This window comes from Lycorma delicatula, chromosome 2, assembly GCF_047948215.1.
Source record: "Lycorma delicatula isolate Av1 chromosome 2, ASM4794821v1, whole genome shotgun sequence".
Taxonomy (NCBI): Eukaryota; Metazoa; Arthropoda; class Insecta; order Hemiptera; family Fulgoridae; genus Lycorma; species Lycorma delicatula.
This window is the reverse complement of record NC_134456.1, coordinates 184,872,728-184,900,063: the sequence shown is the minus strand read 5'-3', so window position 1 is coordinate 184,900,063 and position 27,336 is coordinate 184,872,728. Positions and strand designations below refer to the sequence as shown.

At 27.7% G+C, this 27,336-nt stretch overlaps 1 protein-coding gene across 1 annotated transcript in view; it reads left to right on the top strand.

Annotated features, from left to right (window-relative positions):
* LOC142320333 (hemocyte protein-glutamine gamma-glutamyltransferase-like) overlaps nucleotides 1-27,336 on the top strand; it is a 120,315-nt gene that overhangs the window by 80,556 nt on the left and 12,423 nt on the right. Inside the window, exons 5-13 of the mRNA XM_075358038.1 lie at nucleotides 584-722; nucleotides 5,111-5,337; nucleotides 10,157-10,334; nucleotides 14,490-14,744; nucleotides 16,522-16,690; nucleotides 18,870-18,967; nucleotides 20,203-20,369; nucleotides 22,429-22,552; nucleotides 24,541-24,701. Of these exons, the coding sequence (XP_075214153.1) occupies nucleotides 584-722; nucleotides 5,111-5,337; nucleotides 10,157-10,334; nucleotides 14,490-14,744; nucleotides 16,522-16,690; nucleotides 18,870-18,967; nucleotides 20,203-20,369; nucleotides 22,429-22,552; nucleotides 24,541-24,701 (1,518 nt within the window). The remainder of the gene's footprint in view (nucleotides 1-583; nucleotides 723-5,110; nucleotides 5,338-10,156; nucleotides 10,335-14,489; nucleotides 14,745-16,521; nucleotides 16,691-18,869; nucleotides 18,968-20,202; nucleotides 20,370-22,428; nucleotides 22,553-24,540; nucleotides 24,702-27,336) is intronic.

Here is a 27,336-nt window from a genome sequence, read left to right as displayed (position 1 = left end):
TCAAAGTACTGTGTTGTTTCCACACCAGATGTGTGTGTAAAATGTTAATTCATGGACGTGAGGTTGGATTTGCTCAGAGCATTATTACTCGCATTATTATTAATTTATAAAATTTCAAGTTATTTTCTGTGTTGATGATGGTATTCTAGTTGTCACCAGCACAAGAGAGAACTGTAAAGAAAGTGTACAAGTGTGCACTAACTCTTTTACCTAATTTTAATTCTTAATAAAGAAAAATAGATCTTAGGTAGCTATATATTTAAATAGTTAATCAATTTAACTATACAATACTATATCATAAATTACATTAAAACATTAAAAAATTTATTTAAAAGAGAGGAAATAAAATAGTTATCAATTAAATGATTTTATTCCTGATGTGATCTATATAACATATTATTATTTACTAATCGTAGTAAAATGTTTATCTAATTTATTTTCTGAGAGTAAATAAGATAAATATGCTCTGCAACATTAAAAAAAAAATCTATCTAGCCTAACACTTAGTATTAGAAAGAAAGTTTTTGCTTACTGTATTTGATGAAAATATCAAATATCAAATTTTGTTTTTGTGTTTCTTAAGGTTTTTATTCCTGTAACTGCTCAAGTTGGAATCTGGCATTGCTCAGTTTTAACTACAAGGAAAGACTTAAATGGACATCCTCTAGTTGAATACAAGTGTCCAGATGATATTTATATTCTTTTCAATCCATGGTGTAAAGGTAAATAAAAATTAATTTCATAATATTAAATAATAAATAACCTATTTTATACATTGAAATAATTTTACTCATTTATCAATATCCACCTTGATAGAAAAGTACAAGTAATAAATAAACTTGAAACTTGACAAGGATAATTTCTTCTATCGGAGATGTGACTCAAAAGAGAATTTTTCCTTGTTCATTAATTTTAAGAGACTAAAAAACACATTAAAACAGGATGTTTGAAGTACTAGTGTCTCACCTGCTGACATATAACCATTAAATTTGATGAACGTTTAAACCAGCATTGACTAAAAACAAGTAAAGGAATTTTTTCATTTAGAATTTCAACTTTTTCTACTGCAAACAAGATGAAACAAGGATATGATGGAAATAATAGGGTTGCATTTGCATTAATATTTTAGCTGGGATTAAGATGTTTATAGGTATTTAAATTTTTTACCTAGGTTTATGCTATTGTTTACTTGTTTGTCTGGGTTTCTTTAAATTTTTTTTTTTTTTCAGTAGTTAAGTCGTATGGATTGTTCTTTTGTATAGTGGTCATGAAAGCTATTTACTAGAGGTGTATTAATTTTTTTAAATTTTCTTTGTTACACAGTTAATTTTATGAATTTTTAGACTTATTCTGTAGTGGTATATCAGTGGGTTGTGGTTAGTTAGATACATCAGTGAATAACAAGCAATTTGTGTTTAAGGCGCGCATGTGTTTGTTGAGCAAGTGTGTGTAATTGATAACTTTATGAAGTCTGTTTGTGATGCTAATTAAACGATTTTTATTTAAATAAAGGAATCTAAGTAATTCTTGAAATGCAAATTAATTATGTTGGAAAGAAAAGCTATTATGGTTATTTTAAAGGAAATGGGTTCAGGGGATTGATATTAAAGCAAACAAGGAATCACTATTGCTTTATTATATGAACATTCTTGCTCCATCTTGAATAGAGGCTCAAAAGATTTTAATATTTTATAGAAATAATGTATAAAGAAAGGAGTCACTTGAGCAACACACATTGCAAAAAATAATATTGCCAGTCAGTAAAAGTTGTTATATTAAGAATATTAAACCCTTTATTTATTGTGGTGTACAGGTTGAAGTAAAATCCTCCTCTACTGAAATGTATGTATGTTTTCAATCTAGTGGGAGTTTCATAAGGTTGCTGAATACTTTGAGGATAAATGTAAGATTTCTATACTGTAATTTTTTTAAATTCCTTTTAGTTATGGGTTTAATGCTTGGAAGCTTAGAATAAGTTCATTGCTTGTTTATTTAATTGATCTCATCCGTAGTATTGTATTCTTTTGGAATTTGAGCTCTTTCTTTACTGATATTATTGAGAAAGTCCAGATTAAGCTTTTATTAAATCTATCTGTGAACTATTTCTGATTCTTACATTAGGCTGGAAACGTGTCTAATTCATCTAAAAGTTACTGTTTTTATAATAAGTATAACATGAATGTATACGTTATTAACTTCATCCAAGAGCAATATTTTGGGAATTTGCTTTAGTAGATTTATTGATTTACCTGTAAATAATAAAATTACATTTAATTGGGCTAGGATTCTTTTTAATTCCTTGGCAGTTATTAGAATTCAAGAGCTTTGAAAAGTACAGAGTTTGTAATCGCTAAAACAGTTTTAATTATTTAATAGAAAAATATAATAGGAACTGTATTAATCAGGACAGGGATAGAGCTAGAGACAGGGAGAGGGACAGGGCTAGCTTTGTGCACAATTTATATTATAAATATTATTTATTTCCACTTATCCACTAGTTGATAACACAAATTTACTGTTCATTTTCACAAAATAAATTTAGCCTTTGAAAAATAACATTATTAAAAATACACTGTATTGACAGGGATAAGTGCTGTAGATGAGTGCTTTGTTATTTAGATGTCCATTTGATATTTGGATTTTTATTTAGATTACTCTTCACTTAATTCGATTAGATTAAAACTCATAGGAAAATATATAAATAGTTCTGGTTCCTTGCTGATAGATATAAGTGAAAAAATTAATTCTACATTTTATTTTACAATAGATGTTCTTAATTTTTATAATAGATATTCTGTATGTTTTTATTGCCATCAGGTAGTTATAGGTTAATATTGAGAATCATTGTTTTATAAGTGAAGCTATTATGTAAATATGTCATCTTAATCGTTTATTAACTATTTTTTCTTAAATATGACTGTTCTAATAATTACCTTTTTTTTAAATTTTATTATTCTGAAGCTGTCATAAAACTGCATATTAGAAAGTTGTGCCAGTAAAACAATATTATTATTATTATTTATATTTTACATAGTTATTCCTATTATAACTTAATTTATAAGGTAATAAACAGATTTGTAATTTTACATTGTATTATTTAAAAGTAATAATTATATGTTTTAATAGATATGTTTATACAAAGAATCTAGGAGATTAAAGGAGGTTCTTGTATTTTATATTACTTATGAAGATATGTTCCGTTTGAATTTTATTTTCTTCATAGTATGATCTATTCAAACAATATTTTTACTGATTAATTACGCGTAAGATTTAATGTATTTTTATTCAGTTTTCTTTTAGTGTTTATAATCATGAATTTTTTTCTTAAAAATTCATGAAAATTTAAGCATATCAAAAATGCTATGCCTTAGCAGGATTTGAATCTGAGACCTCAGGATGAATGGCCAAGATTTTTTTACTCTGCTATGAAGACTGGCAGAATAAATTACATTAAATATCTTTTCAAGAACTTCTACAGTAACAAAAAGAAAATAATACAGAATATATAGCCATTATTTTTACTGCATAACTATCAGGCAGGAACACAATTTTTAGATTGAGCCACAATTCTGATCAGACAAATGAGGCATCAGCTCTACAGGTCCTCTCATCCTCATTGTAACTGTAGTATCTAAGAATTGCATTTTAAGTAGTTTATTAACCTAGCCTTATGGAATCTAAAATAGGGAAGAAAGTAAAGATAGAAAAAAGGATGGATAGTGAAAAAGAATGATTCATCACACCATGAATCATAAGAAATCCCATCTAGACAGCAGACTATCTCCTTGCCCATAATGCCTCAGGAGATAAGAACATTTTTGCATAGTATGAGAACATATAGCAGTGATCAATTATTTTGGGTTCATCAACTTAATTTATGCCACAACAAAATTTATTTTTCTCTGGAAAGCAAGAGCTCTTTGTGACTAAACTATGACTCCTAAAAAAATACAATTGCCTACCCCTGAAACTGTGTGTGCAAAGTATCCAGCTGATGATAAGGCTGATGATTATTTGTTACTGCTGATGACAATAACTTCTGCAGCCTAGCTGTAGTGAAAATAAATGTGTTGTTAAAATGACAGCTAAAAATTTGTTTTTGAAGTTAAAAATAGAAAAGAGTAAGAAGAAATACCGAATAGTATGGATTAATTACTTAAGAAAAGACTAAATTGGTAGTAAGAATAATGCAGAATAATATAAAAAATTACTAAAGAAAGGAGGATTTTAATTACGTATTTTTATTGTTGTAATGCTTAAAAAGTTTCTTGCCAATAACAATATATGTTTTTCCTATTTTATAAGTGTCCCTATTATTGTAATTAGTCCAATAAAAATCAATACATTCAGTTATTTATTTATCTTTAAATTTAATATTTTAATATTTCAAAATCACATGATGCAGCAAAAAAAAAGTGCTGAAATAAAAACAATACTAATCTAAAACTAAATGTAATTTCAATTTTTTGAAATTTTTTATTTTAGAGGATAATATGCATTCTGATTTTTACTTGAACTACTAGTCCAGGTAGAGATTTTAAAAGATATAGACTAATATTTTCTTTCAGACTAAGATATACACGTTTAATTTGTTAATTTACTTGTTTAATTAGTTTTCAGTTATTTTAAAATTCAGTAGAAATATTTTTCAGTATCTCATACATTGTACTTTTGTTTATTTCTTTTCTGTTTATTTATTTGTTTTATGTTTTGTATTTATGCTTATTTTTAATCAAGTTCTTTGCATCAACTAATGGTTGTTTGACAGTTAAAAAATACAGATCTTCATTATTTTCTAATTTGTTTTTTGACCATTTTTATTTTTGTTTTAGCCTATTATTATCAGTTTTTTAGCAGTTTATATTTATATCAGTCAATTCTATTAAAAAAATTTCATTTCACTTTCTTAGAATGGGTGATTATTTAGATTAAATTAATTAATTAGATTTCTTAGATTATTGAGGCAGTAAAAGTGCTTGTTACAGTTGACAAAAGAACACTGTTATTTATCAAGGTTAGATCCTCAATTAAGCAAAACCCCTGCCTGTATAGTTTTTGCTTTAGAATGCTTTAATTATAAAGTATAATATTTTTATTTATTTTTTTTTAGATGACATTGTATATGTAAATGATGATGCGTGGAAGGAAGAATATGTTTTGAATGATACCGGAAAAGTTTGGATGGGATCATATCGTCAACCAAAGGGTCGTCGTTGGATATTTGGACAGTATGATGATGTAGTTTTACCAGCAACAATGTACCTTCTAGAATTATCTGATTTACCTCACAGTGAAAGAGGAAATCCTATACAGATGGTTCGAGCAATCTCGGCAATTGTAAGTAATGTTTGAATAAGCAAAAGAATTAAAAACTATTATGAATATTTTAAAATAAAATTGGAAAAACATTATTGTGGTAAACCAAACTAATTTATTTTATTACAGAATAATAATACTGTTAAATAAATCACTTCTCTCAAAAATCCTCAACAGTTTAATTTTCATCCTCCTTTCTGTCTCATTTCATTAACTTTTTACTTTTAAATTGAATAAAGTAGCAATGAATTAATTTGATATATCTATCTCATTCTATGTTTTCAATGAAAATAACAGTATCATGAACAATGTGTTAACATCTATATTTTTGTCTCTGGATTGTTGCCATTCTGCTCATTATATTTTTCTTTTAGAAATATTGCTTATTGCATACATAAAACAAAAAGTAAAGGAGATAAGCTGTATCCTTCTCTGATTCCTTTTTGAGCTGTAGCTTGGTTGTCCTCATTTTTTAGTCTTATTATAGCTATCTGATACTTGTACAAAATTACAGACAATCTTTAAAAAAAAATTAACATTTCATTTCATTCTACATTATCAGAGAAACTCTGTGTTAAACTGATAAATTGAAACTGATCAATCAGGTTGGAAGTAGGGCACTCAGCCAACACCTCATATCTGTAAAATTCACATTTATGAAAACATAAACAGATCCTTGGAATACCATAACTAGAACACAACTACAAATTCTCAAGTCTATTACATTATGGTAAATTAAAGGCAATAAAACTGAGTCATGGGATATTACTTTGTTTTATGAACAACAGGTTTTGATAATATGATGAAGGAAGTAAAGAAAAACAAATTAGATTTGTTGGCAATTCAAATAATAAGAGAACTGATTATGGTAATTTGATGATAGAGATGGACACTACTCCTAATATGAAGAAAGTAGTGCATGTGAATATGGAATGACCTTTAGAAAATAGAGTTCATTATGACAAAACAAGAAAATTTAATGATATATCAATAATACATTGCCATATCGCAACAAATGTGTCTGATAGTGAAGAAAATACTTATTTTTTAGGCTACTGAAGGAATTTAGATCACATAAAATAGCATATTATAACACAGTAATACTGGTTAGAGATTTCAATGCTAAAGTAGGAAAGAAGAGTGGGACAAATTCACTACTTAAAAAAAAGAGTACCCTTTATGATGATAAAATGATAATTGGACAAGAGTGAATTTGTTGTGTCAAAAATCTGGTCATTCAGGAAGTCATGCTTCCTTGTAAAGATACACATTAGGTGACTCCTTGGATTGTGAGCAGGGCTCAAATTAGTCATCATTGTTATCAATGAAAGGGAAAACAGTAATTAATAATAACAAAAAGGCTGAGATGAGAAGTACAAATAATTTGCAAAGAATAAATGTGAGAAGGAAAGAGTTTTTACAAAAAATAAGGAAAACGTTATGAAAGATGACAAATTATGAAAGGATGAGAAAAAAGCAACTTTAACAACTGGAATGGTGTCAAAGAAATGATGTTGGAGCTCTCAAAAAAAAAACAAAAACTGGAGTGTAAGTGCAAGGGCAGGAATGGTTTCACGAGGAAGATAAGACTTAATTACATTAGAGGAGGGCAATTGGAATGAAATGGTTTCAAATAGGAGATTTGCTAATAATTACAAAGTGTACCGTGAAGACAAAATTGTATATGATTGTAAATGCAGAAGGTGAGAAAATATTGGTGAATAGAGGGTGAGTGGAAGAGAATACAGGAAGGTTAAGGAGACTATTAATTTAAGGAAAAAGAGAAAAGTTAAGGAGTTATTTATGCACACTTATTACATAAAATATATGTGATGAGTAGAGAAATAAGGAAGTGAGTATCTAGAGTGGATTAACACTATCATACACTCATTAGCCATTTGAAATGGAAGGATGTTCAAAGTCAAAGATATATAGACTGGTTATAGTATCAGTAGTGATGTTTGGATGTGAGTATTGGGTATTAACAAAGAGGAATGACTGAATGAAGGTTAATGTCTTTTTGAAAACAAAGTCCTGTGTGAGGTTGAGATATTGGTAGTGGATTTTTACATCAGTAAAGTAAGAATAAGAAAAAACAGGATCTGGGTGACTTATATAGCCACCCTTGAATAACAGTGTTGCAAGAGAAAGGAAGATGGGATGTGGCAGGACATGCATGCAATGAGAGCAGAGAAGAAAGAAAATAAAAAAGTTATTGTGTATGATCTGTAAAGGGAAAAGAGAAAGAAGAAGACCCATAACAGATGATTGAGATCAGAGGAATCGTCAGAGATGATTAGCTGATGAAAGTGTAGGATCATCTAGGTCAGAGGACACTCATTAGGTTGGAGGTAATGGATTCTTGAGATATTGTTTGGTCAAACTTAGTGTAATGTACAATTCTAACCTGAGTGAACTCAAAAAATTTAATTAATAAATTAACTGTAATAGTCATTAAGAAGAAAATTGAATAATCTGGAGACCTGTGTCGATAATAAATTTTTATTTCTGATAAGTAACAAAATAAACTGATTAAAATAAATTTAATCACCACATTTTATTACTATAAAATTTTATATCATAAAAATTACTGGTGACAATTAGGAGCAATAGATTATTCATAGTAAAACTTCATCATATGATGTAATCATCATATTAAAGAGGAATAATATCAAATAATAGTTTAGTAAGCTGAAGTTAAGTAATACATGAGGTTAAATGATTTTTTTTTATCTTTACTGCCTTACAGTAGTGATGACAAAGTAATAATTAACAAACAAAAAAAATATCTAGAAATTCTCTTCTATCTGGCAGACTCCAAATATCCATCTTTTACAACCACGAAACTTATTATAGTGTATGTAATATCTGAAGGCAGGTCTTTAGTATGGTGTGCATCCCCTCCACTGCACTTAAAATCACTCAGCGACTTTTAAAAACACCATCAGCCAAAGTAGTGTATTCCAAGTCACATCAATTAATTTGCAATGACTTGCACCATGTTAAATTAAAATGTCATTAGTATAGTAACAAAATATGTACTGGTAATTTGTTATTACAACTAAAATTATTTTTGCCTAATATTTTGTTCAAGATGTATATGAAGTAATTTATTTATTTATTTCTTGAAAGTATATTTCTTTTTTCAAGTATATTAAAGTAAGGTTTTGCTATAAATAAACAGTAACAATGATGTAATACAAAAGTATATGAAACTAGTTGTTTATTTATTATAGGCTATATATATGTTATGATTTTCTGTGATGTGGTGTAGTTACTTACGAAAATTATTTCTAAATAGCACGTACGCACCAATAACTAATATTCGTTTGAGCTTTGCAGGCCTACAAAACTGCAAAATAAAAATACTAAATTGTACAAAAAAGTACATAAATAAAGTATTCAACGTGAGTAAAAATAATATAATAATAATTATTAAATTTATTATAAAAAAATTAAGAATATTACAGAGATATTAAGTTCTTACTACAATAAACACAAAATTAAATTAATTGATTACTTAAAACATTAATTCATACTATATTTTATAAACATAAAATGATTTCATACAAAATAATTTGTATGTAGCTCAAATACATAAATAATTACAGTAGAATAAATAAATAACAAATGAAACAAATAATTAAACAACAAATTTAAGTAAATAAGTAATAGAAAAAATAAATGAATATGGTAAAAAAATAATAAAAAAATAAAAATAGATCTGGAGATCTTACATTTGTGACAACCAGTAGGTATGTGTTCTGCATGCTGGGTTATAGGAGTGGTGTAGAGGAGGTAAGAGGGGGAGCTTGTAGAGAGGACCTGCCTTTGATTTTATATACTATAACAGTGCTATAATGCAAAAACATATAGTAAGATAGCACTTTCAATGAAAAACAACCAACTGAACTGTAACAGAAGGTGAGAAAGGTTTATTCATTACAAAAAATAAACAGATAATAATATAAATGGTATTGTTATATATGCTGCATCTTCAATTCTATTGTTATTTTAATTGCTGCTGATTAAAATACTATAAAGTTATTCCCTCTTGCTTATTGAAAGTGATCCTGTGCCTATCAGTTTAAATTGAGTGAACTATTTTGCAGGAATATTTTTATAAACTGAGCTTTTAACTTGCTTTTCTTTAACTCACAATGTTTTTTTTCATGTTTGTTCTCAAATTTTGCATCCTTAATTTAGCATACTTCTTGACGTTGATGATTGATGAAATTTTTCAGAGTTACTAAAGTTGGGTGACAATACAATATTCCACCAGTACTTTTGCAAACATGCGAGTAAATTAAGGGTACGGGTGTAAAAAGTTGCAAACTCTGTAAAACAGCTATGCAGAGTTTTTGGGGTTGCAGATGACTAATCCGATAGCCATTTGACTTTAAAAAATGACAAAAACTTGGTACGGGAGTTTTTGTGGTTTTGAATTTGACAACATTTCATCATCACAATATTTTGTTACTTTGCATAGTAAATGTTTGATTGAAAATTTGTTTGATATTTTATAAATATATTAGAAATTTCAATATATGATGTTATCTTTTGAAATCCAAATTAACTTACTAATTAAACTCATGCAATGTGTGATAATAATTAAAGTATAAAGCAAGTTTTTAGAAATTTTGAAAAATTTTTGTAATATATTTATGATATAATGGCTATGCTCATTACATAGACCCCCCTTCAATGAAGTTAATGGGAGAAATAATTAATAAGCATTTATGCATCAACAGGATGTGCTATAAAGAGAGGGAAATGTGTAATATTTGAACTGATTGTAGTGAAATTTGTAAAATGTATGTTATAATATATTCTCTTTCAGATTAATTCACTAGATGAAGAAGGTCTTATGGAAGGAAAATGGGAAGGAGATTTTTCAGATGGTATTAACCCTCATGCATGGACAGGCAGCGTTGCTATAATGGAAAGATACTTAAAAGAGGGTGGAACACCTGTAAAATACGGCCAATGTTGGGTTTTTTCTGGATTAGTAGTTACAGGTATATAGGTCATTATCTAAAAAATTGTTAGATTCATGTATCACCAAATATTTATTCATGAAGGAGCTTTGAATAAGGTTGTGTTTCATGTTAATATCCTTGAGAAATAAGTTTTGTGGAATGTTATGTAACTTAAAAAGTATATAATACTTTAAAAAGATGCTAGTTTTTGAACAATTTATGCTGGAATATATAAATAGAATATTCTATGTATAAAATCTCAAACATTTTAATTATTATAAAATTTATAGTTTGTCCTCATTTAAAATGAATTAAATTAAAATACACCCATAGTGCTTACTTCTTTTTATGACTGTTTTGGATTCAAGTAAATTTGCAAAATGCTTTCCTGTATTTGTTTATACAGAGTATGTCACAAAGTTCTACCAGGACTTTCACAAACTATTCTACTTGTGAAAATAATAGAAAAAGTTCATGTAATGTCCTAAAATTCTTTGCTTGCTAGTTAGCAGAAATATTTCACTCGGATTTCAGCTACCCTAGTGAAATGAGGTCGTCCTGAAACTTTTAGGATGTTAATTAGCAGACAGAATTAGTGATTTCTTATGGTCACTGACCTGGAATATCGAATAAAGTAGGTCCTAGAACCATATTTGCAGTAGCTTTTGAGAAATCTGGGGTGAAAACCAATAAATTGGGGTAAAAACGCTGTTTTTTTTATGTTTGGCGTACAGTAACATTGTTAAATGGCTAATAAACGCATGAAACCTTTAAACAAAATTTGTAGAGAACTTAATTCTGAATAAAATGACGTAAGATATGTTGAATAAACAAAGAAAGGTCAGAAAAATTCAAATTTTATGTGTAAACAGTACATTAGACCAAAGTGCATTATATGCACCAGTTTAAAATAAATTTTCAAAAATGAGCCCGCCATTTTCAACACATTTCTTGGTGCGCTTCTGTACTGCTTTTGTTGCTCGTTTTGATTCTTCAGGGAATTCTCTTTTTGTTTTGTATACAATATTTTTCATCCATTCCCAGGCGCAAAAATCTAAAGGTCTTAGATCAGGCGATCTTGGTGGCCAGAAATGTGGACTTCCATGGCCGATCAATTTCCCAGGGAAATGATGATTTAAGTGAGTGGAAGTAGAACAAGAGAGCTGGGGAGACGCGCCATGGTGCTGGAAGTATAGTTTGCGTCTCAGCGCTAGAGTAACTTCTTCAAGCAGTGGCGGCAATCTTTGAAGAAAGTGCGAGTATACCACAGCATTTAAAGGCCTCAGGTAATATGAACGGAGCTGATTGTGATGAAGGTCCCATCATACATTGACGCTAAATCGGTGTTGAAAACTGCCTTCCACTGTTTCATAAGAAATTACTTCTACCCATATATGCTCATTGCGCAAGTTGTTGACGCCATCTCAAGTGAAATTTGCCTCGTCGGTAAACAAAACATACTTGTAGAGTTGTAGATTTGTGTATTCCACCAGTTGCAGAACTGCATGCAAAGCGGGCAGTCTCCTGGGTGTTGAACTGACTGTTTATGGTAAGGATAAAATATGTTTTAAGCGTCTTCCAAACTTCGAAAGCGAAACTCCGATGCGCTTAGAAAACACTGATTCTCAAACTTTTTCACCTCAACATTGAGAATCAAAAATTTTCTAGATTAAAAAAAAATTTAAGATACGCTTTTAAAACCAGCAAATACAATTGTTTTTAAACGTGGCATATTCTATTTCTGAAAGCTACATTTTAAATGAGAGCAATTAAAACGCATTTTTAATTACATTTGGAAGAATTTTTATTAAAATGGTTTTCAAAAAAATTACGATTGTATCCTATATAGATACAATTGTAGTTTTTTATATTCAGAATTATTGTGGAGACATAAAAAAGTAATTAAAGCTAGAGTGTTAAGCATTTAAAATATTTAATACAGTTTACCGAAAAAAAATTCGTTTCCCCATGCGCTCGATCAAACACAAAAAAAATTTCCAGATTTTTAAAATCTAAAGCATATTGTCAAAAAGTAGAGTATTCGAGCTTTAATTTTTATTTATTCGTCTCTAAGCCTCTTGGTTGAAAAGTTAAAGTAGTAGAAATACAAGCATTTTTTAGCATAAAATATAGGTGTTCCTTTATTTTTTTTACTAGTGTAGTAGGTATTTAATTTTAGTTCGAGATATCAGGAAAACATAATTTTTGCCTTTTTTTAATCAACCATCGCCTTCCTAGACTTTTCTGTGGGCCTTCTACTCCCCCTGAGGGTCTCCAGCACCCACAAGGGAGCATTATCGCCCACTTTGAGAACGAATGGCTTAGAAAGATGTGTACTGACGCCTGGACTGCACTGAACTGCATCGATAATTTCATCAAAAGTGCGTCGTTTTGGACATATCGTTCGTACGTGGTATGAATACTAGGTAGTGAACCTGTTTCCCGAAGATTGCGAAAAGTTCCGCTAATTGTTTTGGGATCTGGAATCCTGCGACTCGGAAAAGTATTTCATTTTCTACTGTAGCAGCTGTAGCATTAACATCACATACATCCAAAATGAATACAACATCAGAGTATTGTTCTGTTGTAAATAAGTACGGTATTACTTCAATGGCAAACCGATCACGTTCAAACTAAAACTCATAGAAACCCTAACGACAGCACAGTTCACACTACCCGAAGGTACATTAATTAGACTGTACTTTGATAATTTAAACACTAATACAGTAATGAGTATTGTTGGTCAGCTGTTGTTTTTTTATTCCCAACTTTGAAATAATAATTATTAAACTAATTTATCGTATTTCTGTTATTAAAAAAAGATATTATCCAAGAAATTTTTATTTTATAATAGTTGTGTATTTCCAGTTTTTTTAATTTTTCAGCTGTAAATTTTGTTTTTACAAATATTTCACACCATCAAAATAGAATTTAGTTTTTGTTTACATTAAATAAGTACAAATGTCTATTCTGACAAATGTAGAAATGTTCTGTTTTTAAATAAAATTCAAAAATTTTCTAACTTTTCTTTGTTTTATTCAACATATCTTACATCATTTTATTCAGAATTAAATTCTCTACAAGTTTTGTTTAAAACTTATTTGTTTATTACCCATTTAACAACATTATTGTATGTCAAACATAAAAAAGAGGCTTTTCTACCCAATTTATTGGTTTTCATCCCAGATTTCTCAAAAAAATACTGCAAATATGGTTCTATGACCTATTTTATTTAAAGTTTCAGGTCAATGACCATAAGAAATCACTAATTCTGACTGTTAATTAAAGTCCTAAAAATTTCAGTATGACCTCATTTCACTAGGGTATCTGAAATCTAAGTGAAATCTTTCACTACCTGTAACTTGGAAACGAAGCATATTATTATTTTCACAAGTAGAATAGGTTATGAAAGTTCAGAGAGAACTTTGTGATATACTCTGTATAACAACAATACCAATCATATCAGTCAGAAGCATAACAGCCAAAACAATGACACGATGCCTGTAGAGATTAGATATCCTAGTACGTATTCATACAAACATGCAGCAAGCCATTAGTCTGATAACAACTGCAATAGTCAGGAAGTTCCTACAATAGAACAATGTGTAACGTAGTTCATACCCGTCACATGATGTGAATAACCATTATGGTGAAAAACCTCAAAATAATAATAAAATCAATGCGTAGTATACAGATATCATCAGAATTAATGATCAAGAAAAAATATATTCAATATATAAAATCTGAGTTACTTTTCTCGATGGTGTATGTGTCTAAAACTATTCTGTTTTTATCAATGGATTTTATGTTAACTATAAATATTCCATTCATAATTTATTATCAGTCTACAAAAAAATGAACTTGCCACACATATTAAGCAGTATGCTTTTAGTACTTTTCTCAACAGTTGCTTCTACTCAGGCATAGATAATATCCCAGTAAGAAAAAAATAATTGTATGTTTTTTTTTACAAAAATAAGAATTCCTTCAAGTTATCAAAATAGTAAACAATAATGTTTAATGATTGTAATCTATATACTAATTCTAATAATTATTATTTATAATAATATTTTTAAATGTTCCAAATATTGTTTTATGACAAATAAGTCAGTTTAGTTGACAAACTTAAATATAAAGTTTAAAATGAAATATATATACATATATTAAAACCTTTCATCTTTTTATCTATTATAGTTTGCAGAGCATTAGGAATTCCTTGTCGTTCTGTTACAAATTATGTATCAGCACATGACACAAATTGTTCACTTACTGTTGATAAATTCTTTGATCAAAATGGAGAAGAAATTCCTGGAGGACCTGATGGAGAATGTTATGATTCTTGCTGGAATTTCCATGTCTGGAATGATGTTTGGATGTCAAGACCTGATCTTCCTCAAGGATATGGTGGATGGCAGGTCATTGATGCAACACCACAAGAAGAAAGTGGAAGTAAGTTTTTTTAATAAACAAGATAAATGTAATTTATAAATTACATTAAATACTATTAAAAAATTCTGTTGGATAATGTATTTTAAGAATGTACTAATCAAATCTAAACCTCTTCTTTCTTTCTGTCTCTGTTGTACCATAGATAAAATTAATTTTAAATGTTATCAGTATATGATATCGAATGAAGCTAAAATGATTACTCATTAGAAAAGGTTATCCCTTTTCTGCAGCAGCAGTTATAATGAGATTTTAAACATCCTCAGTTTTTAAGATTAATGCATATAAATCATATTAATGCATATTAATTCATATAAAACTCAAAATTATAATGCCAAGCTTTGCAAGTTTTTGGGTTTAATTAGGATTGACAGACCTACTACAAAAATCATTTATCATTACAAAGTAAATATAATGAAAGAAAAGTAACACCAATGTTGACCTTAAATTTCCTATGTAAATAAGTAAAAAAATAATTAGTTGAATAGGATGACAAAAATTGATAACACTTTAAACTAACTACTAATTAAAAAACACAAATTTTGGTTAATTAAACTTGTTCAAACAAAGGTCTTTCAGAGCTAATAATCAGCATCTTCTTCAGTGGAGTTCTTTCATCATTAATAAGGAACCCTAGTGGAATGCCTGATGCTACTGGAAACTCAACTAAAAAAGATGGGATAATTTACTCTGAAATGCCTTTGTATGAATAACAGATTACTGGAGGTAATTATCTACATCTTCCTCAGTTGAAGTACTACTAGAAATGCCACTAAGATATGTGCCTAATTATGCTAATAATTAGCTCTGATAGACCTTTGAAAAAGAACTGAGGTCATTAATCATCGAGGTTATTTGAAATTTATATAATAAAATTTAATGTATTCAAAGATTAAAAAAATATATATTTATGCGGTTCTGGGTAAAATGTAAACTTCATCTCCTTATAACTACATGGCTCTGTAATACCTAGAAAATTTTGAGGAGTAGCATCCTAGAAATTAAAAAACATGAAGTAAGGATAAGTTACTACTCAAAGAAACATTTAATAAACTGGTTTTCAAACATTACCGTTCCATAATGGTACATGCAATTTTACTGCTTGCCAGTGGCATTTATTAGTGGACAATCATCACAGCAGTTAATTCCTCTTAAAACTAAAATTACAAAGGAATTTTTCATCAAATTTTATTTGAAAAGATTTCTACAAAATATATTTTGATTAGTTTTAAAATAGCTTATATTATGCATTTTGTGAGGAAAAAATTAGAAATTTTTAATAAAATACAGTTAAGACAAAAAGAAAAGTAGAAAACCTTGACTTTATTGGTAGACATTTCAGTCATTAATTGGATTTTTTCATGAAATTAAAATAGGAAATGGAGTGGACCCCAGACAAGTACACAGGTATATCTACTATCCCACTATCTGACTGCTGCACAATGCAGCTGCTCAAGCCACAGAGGGATAGTAAGCATCTTGGTAATTAAAGGCTGAGGATCAAATAGTTTGGCAGGAATATTACTGTTCAATTTTAATTAGAATTTTTCAGTAACTTTGCATGATCTTCATTCAAATTCATTTATGTTACCTCTGGTGATAATACAAAGAAAAAAAAACAGTTCAAGAAAACATTTGAAAAAGTGTTAAATTTTAGAATCACATTTAAATGATTGATTTTGGGGAGCTTTGAAGTTTGATACTAATATTATTTCTTTTTTCAAAAATATATCTTTCTTTAAATTTTTATCTTTATTAACTTTCTATATTTATTTCACAGGTGTTTACCGTTGTGGTCCTGCTTCTGTAGAAGCAATACTTAAGGGAAAGGTTGGTTTCTTATACGACACTCCATTTGTTTTTGCAGAAGTAAATGCAGATGTTTGTCACTTTCAGGAAAATTCAGCTTCAGACTGGGGCTTTTCAAGACTTCAGTTAAATCAATATCAGTGAGTGAATAAGTAAAAAAATAATTACAAAGAAATTTTCTTTACAAGCAATCTAATATCCTACATGGTTTTTGGTTTTTGGTTCTAAACAACTTGAAATTTTAAAACAAATAATGACATAAATGAGTCTATTCTTTACTCAGTAATAGAAATCTCTGACTGTATTATTAACTGTCTAGTATAACCTGGCTAAAGAATTAATAGTTTTGATGTATGGTATTTATGTGGAATTCATTACTTGATTTCTATTATGTTTATTGCTATTCAATACATTTTTCTCAATTTTTTTTATATCTAAGTAACACTGCTATAGATTAAAAATCTATGTTATAATATTAAATAAAATATAACAATTATCATGTATGAGACAAAACTCAGTGGAAAAATGAACAGATAACAACATTTTATAATTAAAGAATTTGCATCACAGTGTATATGAGGTACCAGCACAAATACGTTTAGTGGTTAATGGCATTCAAGTTCCATCAATTCATATGCTGTGTGGCAAAATCAGTTTCAAAACAGATTTTTTTGCTAAAAAATGTATAAGGTTATTTTTTACTATTACTTTTCAATAAGGTTTAAAACGCAAAAATCTGTATTTTAGATTACAAAATTACAAAAAGTTTGTACTGAATGTTTATCAACACTCATTTTTTTTTTTAAATTACCAGCATCAAAATTAGTAAATGAACTACTACTTTCAGCAATTGAAAAACATTCACCAATTGAGAGTAAATTTGAGGTTCTTATATCAATTTAGTCTTGATTTCTTTTACATTTCCATCTGATCTTAAACAGAACAGTTCGACGAGCTCATTCTAATTTTTTTTTTTTTACAAACAATGTAATTGGATTAGTAATATATGTATGTAAATTTCTTAAAAAATAAAGGGTAGAGAAAATTTTAAAGTTAAAAGGAGCCTCTCAGTTGATTTCAGTTATTATATGTAATAGCTTTTTTCTTATAATGCTGATACTGATACTATGTTACTTATCACTAATAATTATCAATATTAGTGTAGTAATAAGTTTGTTTGTTAGTATTGATATGTACATATAAAATTAGATGAAATTTAATTATACAATATTTATAACATTTTTTAATGTGGTTAATAAATAATTATTAGCAACCACGAAATGACCAATATAACAATTTAGAAATTAATTATTAATTAATTAAACATCTACAATAATGTAGAAAAAATTGAAAATACATTTTAAAAACACCAGAAAAATATTTCACTTACAAATAATATAAATTTAAACATAAAAGATGAAACAGCTAATTAATTTAACTTGATAAAGAGAAATTTCCAATTTTGATACTATCAGTACATATCTTTCTTTTTAAACATTTGTTTTAAATAGATTTCATCTTCCCTCCTACCACAGTCTGCACTTAATATTTAGTCAGGTGAAATTTTTTTAGATTAAATATCATTATAATTTATGGAATAATAATAATAATAATTAATAATCAAAAATAACTTTTTAATTAGTTATAATTAAAAATGAAAAACTGATGTATGAAATTAAAGACGGTGTTGGAGTTCTATTTTATTACTCTTAAGTAAGCCATTTATTATTATTATTATTGATATTAAAACCAATGTCAAGATATTAGAAGATGCTATGTTGTAATTATTTTTAAAAATTGTGTAAATGTTTATATAGAAGATTTTTTTAATAATACTTCATTATAGATGTAAAATATAAAAAAAATATGCTGATCATAGAAAGATTTTTCTAAACTTTACATATGCTCTGCTTTTTTTTTGGTAAATGTTCTCAATTTTATCTAATTGTATTTGCTGGTTAGTATAATTACTAATTTCTAAAATATTTCTTCCTTTTTCAATCATATATTATATACCTAAACCCTCTAAAAAGGAGGAAATATATACCTCCTTGTTCATTTTTAGGGTAAAAGTGTCAATAAAAGAGAATAAGAATTTTTTAATTTTGGTATAATATGCTATAAACAAGTGAAAAGTGTTTAATTTTCTCTGAAGTGTTAGGTTTATTTAAATGTAAGTCAATTTTAACCTCTACTACTTATAATTATTGTACTTTTCAACAAAGTACAACTAATATAAGATTTTAATAAAACTGTATAAAATCATTTTAGGCATATCCTTTCAGTTGTACTTACATGCCTTTTTCTTTTATCTTTCAGTGTTGGACGTAAAATAGTTACAAAAACTGTTGGAAAAACTGATGATCTTGGTGATTCAGACATGGAAGATGTTACATTAACATATAAAAATCCAGAAGGTAAGTTTGATTTTTAATAAAAAAAAATTGAATGTAAATCTTAATTTAATAATACAATGTCTCTGAAATTAATTACCCATGATGAAATAGAGATGGTATATGCATTTGGAGTAAGAGGGTGTGTGTGTATTTGCTTGTGTGTATGTCTGTTACCATTTTGCTCAAAAACTACTGGACCGATTTCGATGCAGTTTTTTGCGTTACATAGGTATCACTTCAGAGCCAGTTCTTAAATATGTTTTATGGTTATAGGCCACCAGGTGGCACTGCAGTAGATGTGTTTCTCTAAAACGGCTGGGCTGATTTTGATGCATTTTTTTGCATTACATAGGTATCACCTCAAGCTGGCCTCTGAGGCACAAGTGGTGTCTCTGCCTTTCATCCAGAGGTCCCGGGTTCGAATCCTAGTCAGGCAGGCATTTTCACATGCTACAAATCATTCATCTCATCCTCTGAACCAATACCTAATGGTGTCTTGGAGGTTAAAAAAAAAGGTATCACTTCAGAGCAGGTACTTAGTTTTATGGATACAAGTTGCCAAGGGGCACTGCAGTAATATGTTTCTTCAAAATGGCTTTTGAAACTTTCTAGGTCTTTCTAACTCCAGCAAGGCTATATTATTGTGTGTATTATTAAATAATTTCTGTTGGTCAAGTATGACAAACTTTTATCATCATCATCAGCGTACAAATGGTCCCACTGTTGGGCACAGGCCTACTAATCTTTAAAAATTAATAAATAAAAAATAAAATTTCAAAAACCGATGACAAAAAAACCTTAAAAACCATGACATAATTAAATAACTGCATTTTTACGTTATAATAATCTGTATTTTTACCTTATTTATAATCCTGTGTGACACTGTGATATTGTTTTTAAGACAATAAAATTTAAGATTTTGATTGAGTGTCACACATGACGTGTAGACTGCACATATAAGCTTCAGTTATCATCACAGTCACGCATGACGATCAATCAAAATCTTAAATATTATTGTCTTAAAAACAATATCACAGAGAATTATAAGGTAAAAATACAGTTATTTAATTATTTCATGTTTTTTAAGGTTATTTTGTCATGGGTTTTTTCTAATTTTTAATTTTATTTTTTAATTTATTAGTCTGAATACTAAATTTCAAGTATTTAAAAATAAAAATAAATTTTATATTTTATTTTATTAAAGAAAAGGTATTAGTTTTGTAACATTTTTATATAGACGGTAATTAATGTTTAAGGGTCACGAGAAGAACGGCTAGCTGTCTTCAATGCTGTATCTGGAATTGAAACAGCTAGAAAATTATACTCTTTACCTGGAAAGGAAGTTGAAGACGTTTCATTTGATTTGGTAGAAATTGATCATGTAGCTTTTGGAGAACCATTTGATGTTACTGTCCATATTCAGGTAATAAACTTAGTAAAAAAATAATTTTATTAAAAAAAAAAATAAAAAAGACACATTCATTGTCCTACGTAAATGACTACCCTAGAATCTTGTTTTGTAATGTTACTGAGGTGATGATTTCATTAAAGGATTTAGATTTATATCATGAAATCAAGTTGTTAAATAAATATCTCTTCTCAATTAATTATTCATTGTGTAAAAAAAACAGACATAAATAAGTGAATATATAACAAATATAAATTAAAAATTTAACATAAAAGTAAACATTGGCAAATGGCTCTACCAATTTTTATATTGATTTTTATCTCATGTTTGATTGATTTTTATCTCCTACACTTTTTTGTGTAGCATCTAACATAACATACATACAATTTTTAAAATTGTTTTCTTTATATAAAAGAGCCAAGTGATATTTATTAAAATCTTTACTGTTTAGAGCCATTCATGAATTATAAATTAAACATTTGTAATTCGTAGAATTGCTTGCCTTAGAGGTCTTAGAGTCTCAAGAAGTTATTCTTGATTAACAGATTTGTTTTTCTGTGGTACTGACCATTCACAATGTTCTACTATATTAACAAAATTTGATCTAAAGTAGCTGTAATGGGAGGAGTGTAATATAAACATACTCCTTTCTTAAATAAGGACTTGAGGAATGTATCTCCTTTTTATATGGATTAGGTGTATTAAACATGATTGAAAGAGGAAGGAATATTTTGACTTTGGAGTATTTATATATTTGACTTTGGAGTATTTTATATTGACTTTGGAGTAGCCATGAATATTTATCAATTAGTTGCAATTAACAAGAAGTACAATTTAAACTGCAGCTAGTAATTAGTTACAGTTATCTACAGTTTAACGATGTTATTGTTAAACTGGAGATTATTTAACTGTAGGTAAGTGGTTTGAACATCTAAACCAGTTTTTTTGATCTTACAATATTTGAAAATCCCCTTCTTTTTCTGTAACCTATTTAATATACCTCTTGTATTACTACTACTTCTCTCCAATTACAGCTATTTTTAACCAAAGTTCATTGTTGACAACAGAGAACACTTAGCATCAGAATGAAACATGTCTATTCATTAAGAAATGTTAAGAGTTAAAACAGATAGTGGTTGTATTAATTAAATAATTTTTGATTTTATTATTATTAAAAATTTATGATTATGCTGTAAACTAATGCTTCACTGAAAAGAATGTAAAAAAAAACTGGGTTAGTTTTTAGTAACATCTTATTTATTAGCATGCATGAGAGAATTTTTTTTTGCAGCTTGGTCCTTTTTCTTTTCCCAAAAGTTACGAGTGAGTTCTTATTACTGTTTGATAGTTAAAACATTATGGTTTACAGGAAGTCACTGTGAGAAGTTCTTGAATTTTAAACCAGCATTTTTATATTGTGAAACAATACTGTAACTTTAAATAATAATCTCTACTCCTTGATATTTGTCACCATTATTATTATTATTATTAATTAATGTTAGAGTTAACAGCTTTAGACTTCAACCATTAGAATATACAAAGTAAGTTGTAACTTACTAAGAGGTAAAACCACAGTCAATAATCTTTAACTTTAAAAAAAAGATTAAAAAGGTAAAACAGTTTCTTAAAATGATTTTGATCTCTGACTCTCAATAATTTTTATCTCATAACTTTAATGGAAAAATGTTATTTCCTGAGAAATTTTGGAAAGTACTGAACTACCAGGGTTTAGAGAGGGAATTTGATATCTTATTAATAGAAGGTAAGAAGGACTGTTAAGAAAAACTCCATAATAAAATAAATTTTTGTCCAAATCTTATTTTTTCTATTAAATTTAAGTAGTTAACCTAAGCTGACAAATTCAGACGATATATATCTTTATAATTAATTATTTTTTTATTAATTGTTTTTAGCTGATACTGTATTACTTCACTGAAGGCTTTTAGTTATATTAGTATGGTTTGGTAGTTGAATATAAAATATTTTACATATAAATCAGATAAAAAAGTAACTTAAAGATAAAGACTGTTTATTGGAACCTTAATTATATATTATTAATAAATTCTTTTTACAGAATAAATCAGATAAACAACAGAAAGTTTCAGCAATTCTATCAGCCAGTTCAGTATACTACACAGGTGCTACTGTTCATAGATTGAAACGGGGTCAAGCAGATTTTGTATTGCAACCTTTACAACGTATGTATATGATAATTATATTAACAAATAATTTAATAAACATGATAACTATTTGTGACTAACATTTATGTGTTAAGAATTTGCAATATAAACTAATTTAAACTTTTATCAGTGTGATAATTTTAAATACTTTTTGTAATATGTATGAAAAATTAAAAAAAAAAAAAACATCTTGACAATTACTCTTGAGCAACTCTTAAATATACAAACATATATGTTATTATATTTGTGTATCATGAGATGAAAGCAACATTCTAAATTAACAAACACATTTTTAATTGTACATACTCTTTGAACTTGTCATCAAAATGAACAAACCAAACTCAAACATTAATTCACATTCAACAGCATCAAAATATTCAGTGATTTTAGAAACTCTAATGTTAGAACAAAGTTACCATCAAGATGTTGGTAATGGGAAATTTTTTAAAGCAGATAGGAAACCATTTTACTATGTTTACAAATAATATGTTTGAACTATGCTGTATTTGTTATTTACATGCAAAAAGACTCCCTTAACAACATTAAGATGCACATCATTAATAACAGTGTTGGCGATAATCCTTCTGAAGATAAAGCTGCATAATTACTTCTAAAACAATTTTCACATAATATTTTTTATTTGAATTTTGTCTTAATTGTGAATCATTAATGATTAAAAATATTTTTAAAGTGTTGTCACATTTGTAAATACAACTTATATCAATCAACAAAACATTCTTGTAATTGTATGTTTCTTTCTTTTTTCTTAATTTAAAAATTTTTGGGTTTAAAAAGTGTAATAGTTAATGTCTAATAAAATTTTTCTCATCTTTACTAAGAAGAGTACTACTTCATTGAGAAATGAGTGTTTTAAATTCTTAAAATATTGTCATTTTGGCACAACATATTATAACTTTTAAAGTTATAAAAAAGCTTTTTTTAAATTGTAACCATTGGGCAGATTTTTTCCTGGTACTTAATAAAAAAATATATATATTTTTTTGCTTTAAATTTGAATTCAGACATCCAAACCACATTGCAAGTGACTAAAAAAATTGTAATGTGGTTAATAAAGCAATTGCTGGACGTGAAATTTTTTTAAACTTATTTGTGAAATAAAAAATATTATATAAAATTAGTTGGTTGAAGCTGTTGTTAATAAATCATACTATACGCTTAAATTTTTTGGTTGTGATTTCTTTTCAATGTTTTTTTAATTTTACGTAAATTGAAGGTTATATTAATTTTTTCAAACAATATAATGTTACTATATTTGTAACTTATATTTGTAACTTAAGTGTTTATTACATATGTAATTAGAAAAAGTAAAGAATTTAGTGTTTTTATGTGTTAGTTTTATTAATCACACATCCACTTTAACAAGATACACTTTAACAGCACACTTTAACAGCTTTAACAAGATACAGTTTTATAAATTCCAACTACGTAGGCAGATGAAATACGTAGGTTCAGAAGTAATTATACATTATTAAAAATCTCATAAAATTTATTTTACTTATGAAAAAAGACACATGCCTGTATCTCATAGCCTTCTGGACCTTTTATCATGTTTATTAATAAATCTGGTCACGTGTAGAAGAACTAATGTGTTTTAAAGTTAACATGCATATAAATTTGATGAATTCATATTCTTTTTTTTATTATGAAATGATGAAATTGTTTGGCAGCTGAATATTAAGAATCTTTTGTAAATTTGGTAATTGAGGATTGTATGGAGATTAAAACTGTAAGAAATAATGAAGATTAACATATATGTGTTTTGTAATTTAAAATGTAAGATATATAAAATATTTTTTGATTAAAAGATTATCATAGAACAGAAAGTAACAGGTAATATCACCTAACTAGACAACATGATAAGTCTGATTCTAATCAGATTTCAGTTATTAATATAAGAAGTATTAATACTTCTTCTTATATTCTTCTTATAAGAATATAAGAAGTTATTATTATAAAGGTATTTATTTTTTTCTGTTTAAATCTAGAGGAAACTTTGAGGATAAAAGTTAAACCAGAAGAATATATAGACAAACTTGTAAACCATAGTTTGATTAAAATATATGCTATTGCAACAGTCCTAGATTCAAAACAGACTTGGAGTGAAGAAGATGATTTTCCATTAGTTAAACCTAGACTTTCAGTTGAGGTATGTAGAATTAAACAAAATAGTGAAGTTGTATGAGTACTGTTTCTATTTAGTGATAAGTTTTATTAAAAAAAAACATGATTTATTTGAAAATAACAAGATTTATAATAGTGTTTATTTACCTTGATTTTGTTTTTGTAAGTTAATTCTTCATAAAAATTTTATAAAAACTACTGTATTTATTTGAATACTGTGTAGTGGTACATCTGCTGATCTCTATGGCAGAGTATTATTAATCTTATTCTTTGGAAGGTTCATTTGGATACCACCATTAATTGCTAAGTTGAATAAATACATAACAATAAAAATTACAAATTATTCTTAACTCCACTGATTTATTTAAAATGAACATGATTTCCTTTTCTTCTTTTAAATTTATATAATACTATCTAATAAAAAGATACTAACCCAGTCAGCTGATCTTGTCCAGGCTCAGGCAGACTAATTGTGATTATTGTTAGTAGAATGCAATAAAAATTAAAAACTTAGCTGTTATTTAAATGACAGATGATAGTTTGTTCTACTTAATTGAGAGCTATTCCAGAGCTGACAAGCAGATTTTGAAAAAAACTGGTTGCTGTAGTTATGGTGGTATAGCTTATTATGTGTATGGCACATGTACCACACCATCAGAATGGTGTGCAGTATCTGACAGAAAATAATCTAACTCATATCCACTGTCAACTGCAGATGTTATAGTTTTTGCAGTTATATATATTAAGCCTAAAGACTTGAATAAATAAATGAATGAAACCTTTATTTCCCTTGTAAAAAATATGAAAAAATAGAATTACAATATATAATTAGGAAGCATAATATCTGCAAAGGATAACCTAGCACAGGTATGATGAGCCACTTCATATAATATTTCTAAAAAGGCAATATAAAAATTAAAACTATTTTTAAATTAACAGTAGCAACTAAAAGTTCCTACATAAATAAATAAAAGTTCTTACAAACAAAAACTTAATTGTTAAAGATTGAGATCAATTAAAATTTAAACTTATAGTCTTAGAAAAGCCATAAAAGAATAAAAAAAATTGAACATAATTATACTATAACAAATGAACACCTTCACTTATACATTAAAATTCAACATTCTAGATTTAGTAAGATCAAGAAACAGAATATGAAGATGATGTAAATAATATTTATATTGTACACTTTCATGTGTAGTATATTGTGTAATTTGGAGTATAATGGTAAAATGGATATTGTTATATCTGTTATGTTGTTCACACTATTTTGTAACCATATAAAATAATACAAAATAATGCTAAATAGTCTTAGTATTAAAATTATGACTATAATTATAATTATAAATTTACTCTTAATAAGTTTGCCTTCTTAGTTTGGATTAGCTCTGTTACAGGATTTTATAATAAAGCAAAACATTATTAAGATTGGAGTAGAAAATCAACTTTATGTATCATTTAGACAGGAAAGGATGGCAAAACATGTTTAAAATAGTGATTCATACACATTATTTGTTATTATTCACTCACCTGTTTGTTTAAGGAGTTTTTGTTAACTCTGTTATACCTAAATTTTGCATGAATAAGATTTATTAGTTTAGCAGAAATATACATGAAATGTCTTCTGCAGACTGGTAATTTCAGACTATTATAAAGGTCCTATTATAAATGGCTTCAAATTATATGATGAATCAGTGATATTAAAGAGGTTTATGTTTTTTTTAATGTACAAAACAATATTTTTGATGTAGAACTGTCTCATAGTTAACACGTTAAATTCCTGGAATAGGTCAAGGTAAAATAGGTATAGGGTCAAATCTGAGCCTATTTAAGGCTGTTTTTATTAAGTTTTTTGAAGCACAATAACTTTATTAAAGTTTACATTTCTTGCCCCACCCTATGAACATATTCCATACTGAAATATTGATTGGTCATATGCAAAATATACAAGTCTAGCAATACTTTTATATTTTAATTTACTAATTTGGTGGAATTTAAGGATTAAGTGTTTTAATTCTTTTGCACATATTGTTAATGTGCACGCCCCATTTAAGGTGAGGGTCTATCCAGACATCAAGACATTTTATTTTATTTACTTTTTCTAGTTTGGGACACAACATAAGTAGAGTAAAAGTTAGCCTTTTGCAGTTTATGGAATGCACGTTTTAAATTATTTAGGTTAGGAGGCTGACTTCTGTATTTTGTAGAAAAACATCATAAACACCCTTTTTTTTAACATTTAGTAGATGTTCATCAAACCAAGTTTTGACCTCTGTAAGACCTTCTTCAGTTTATGTTACAACCTCAATCCATGAGGAGCCTGTGAAAATCAAGGCAGTGTTATCAGCTGAAGATATATCGAAGTTTTTTATTTTTAGTTTTATTAAGTTATTTATGTATAAGAATAAGATATGGGGTAAGACTGATCCCTGTGGTAGGCCATATTCAGTCAAGTGCTTTATGCTAGTATTTACGATCTGTTTTTTTAAGAAACTTATAATTTATGAGGTAAGCCACATATTTCCAAACTATTAAATTTTTGTAGCAGCTTTGAATGTGGGACAGTGTCAGAGGCTTTTGCCAGTTCTAAAAACCTACTATAGTTTTTTTAATATCCTTAAAGTTATTTAATATGTAGCCAATAAGGTAATTTATCGCAT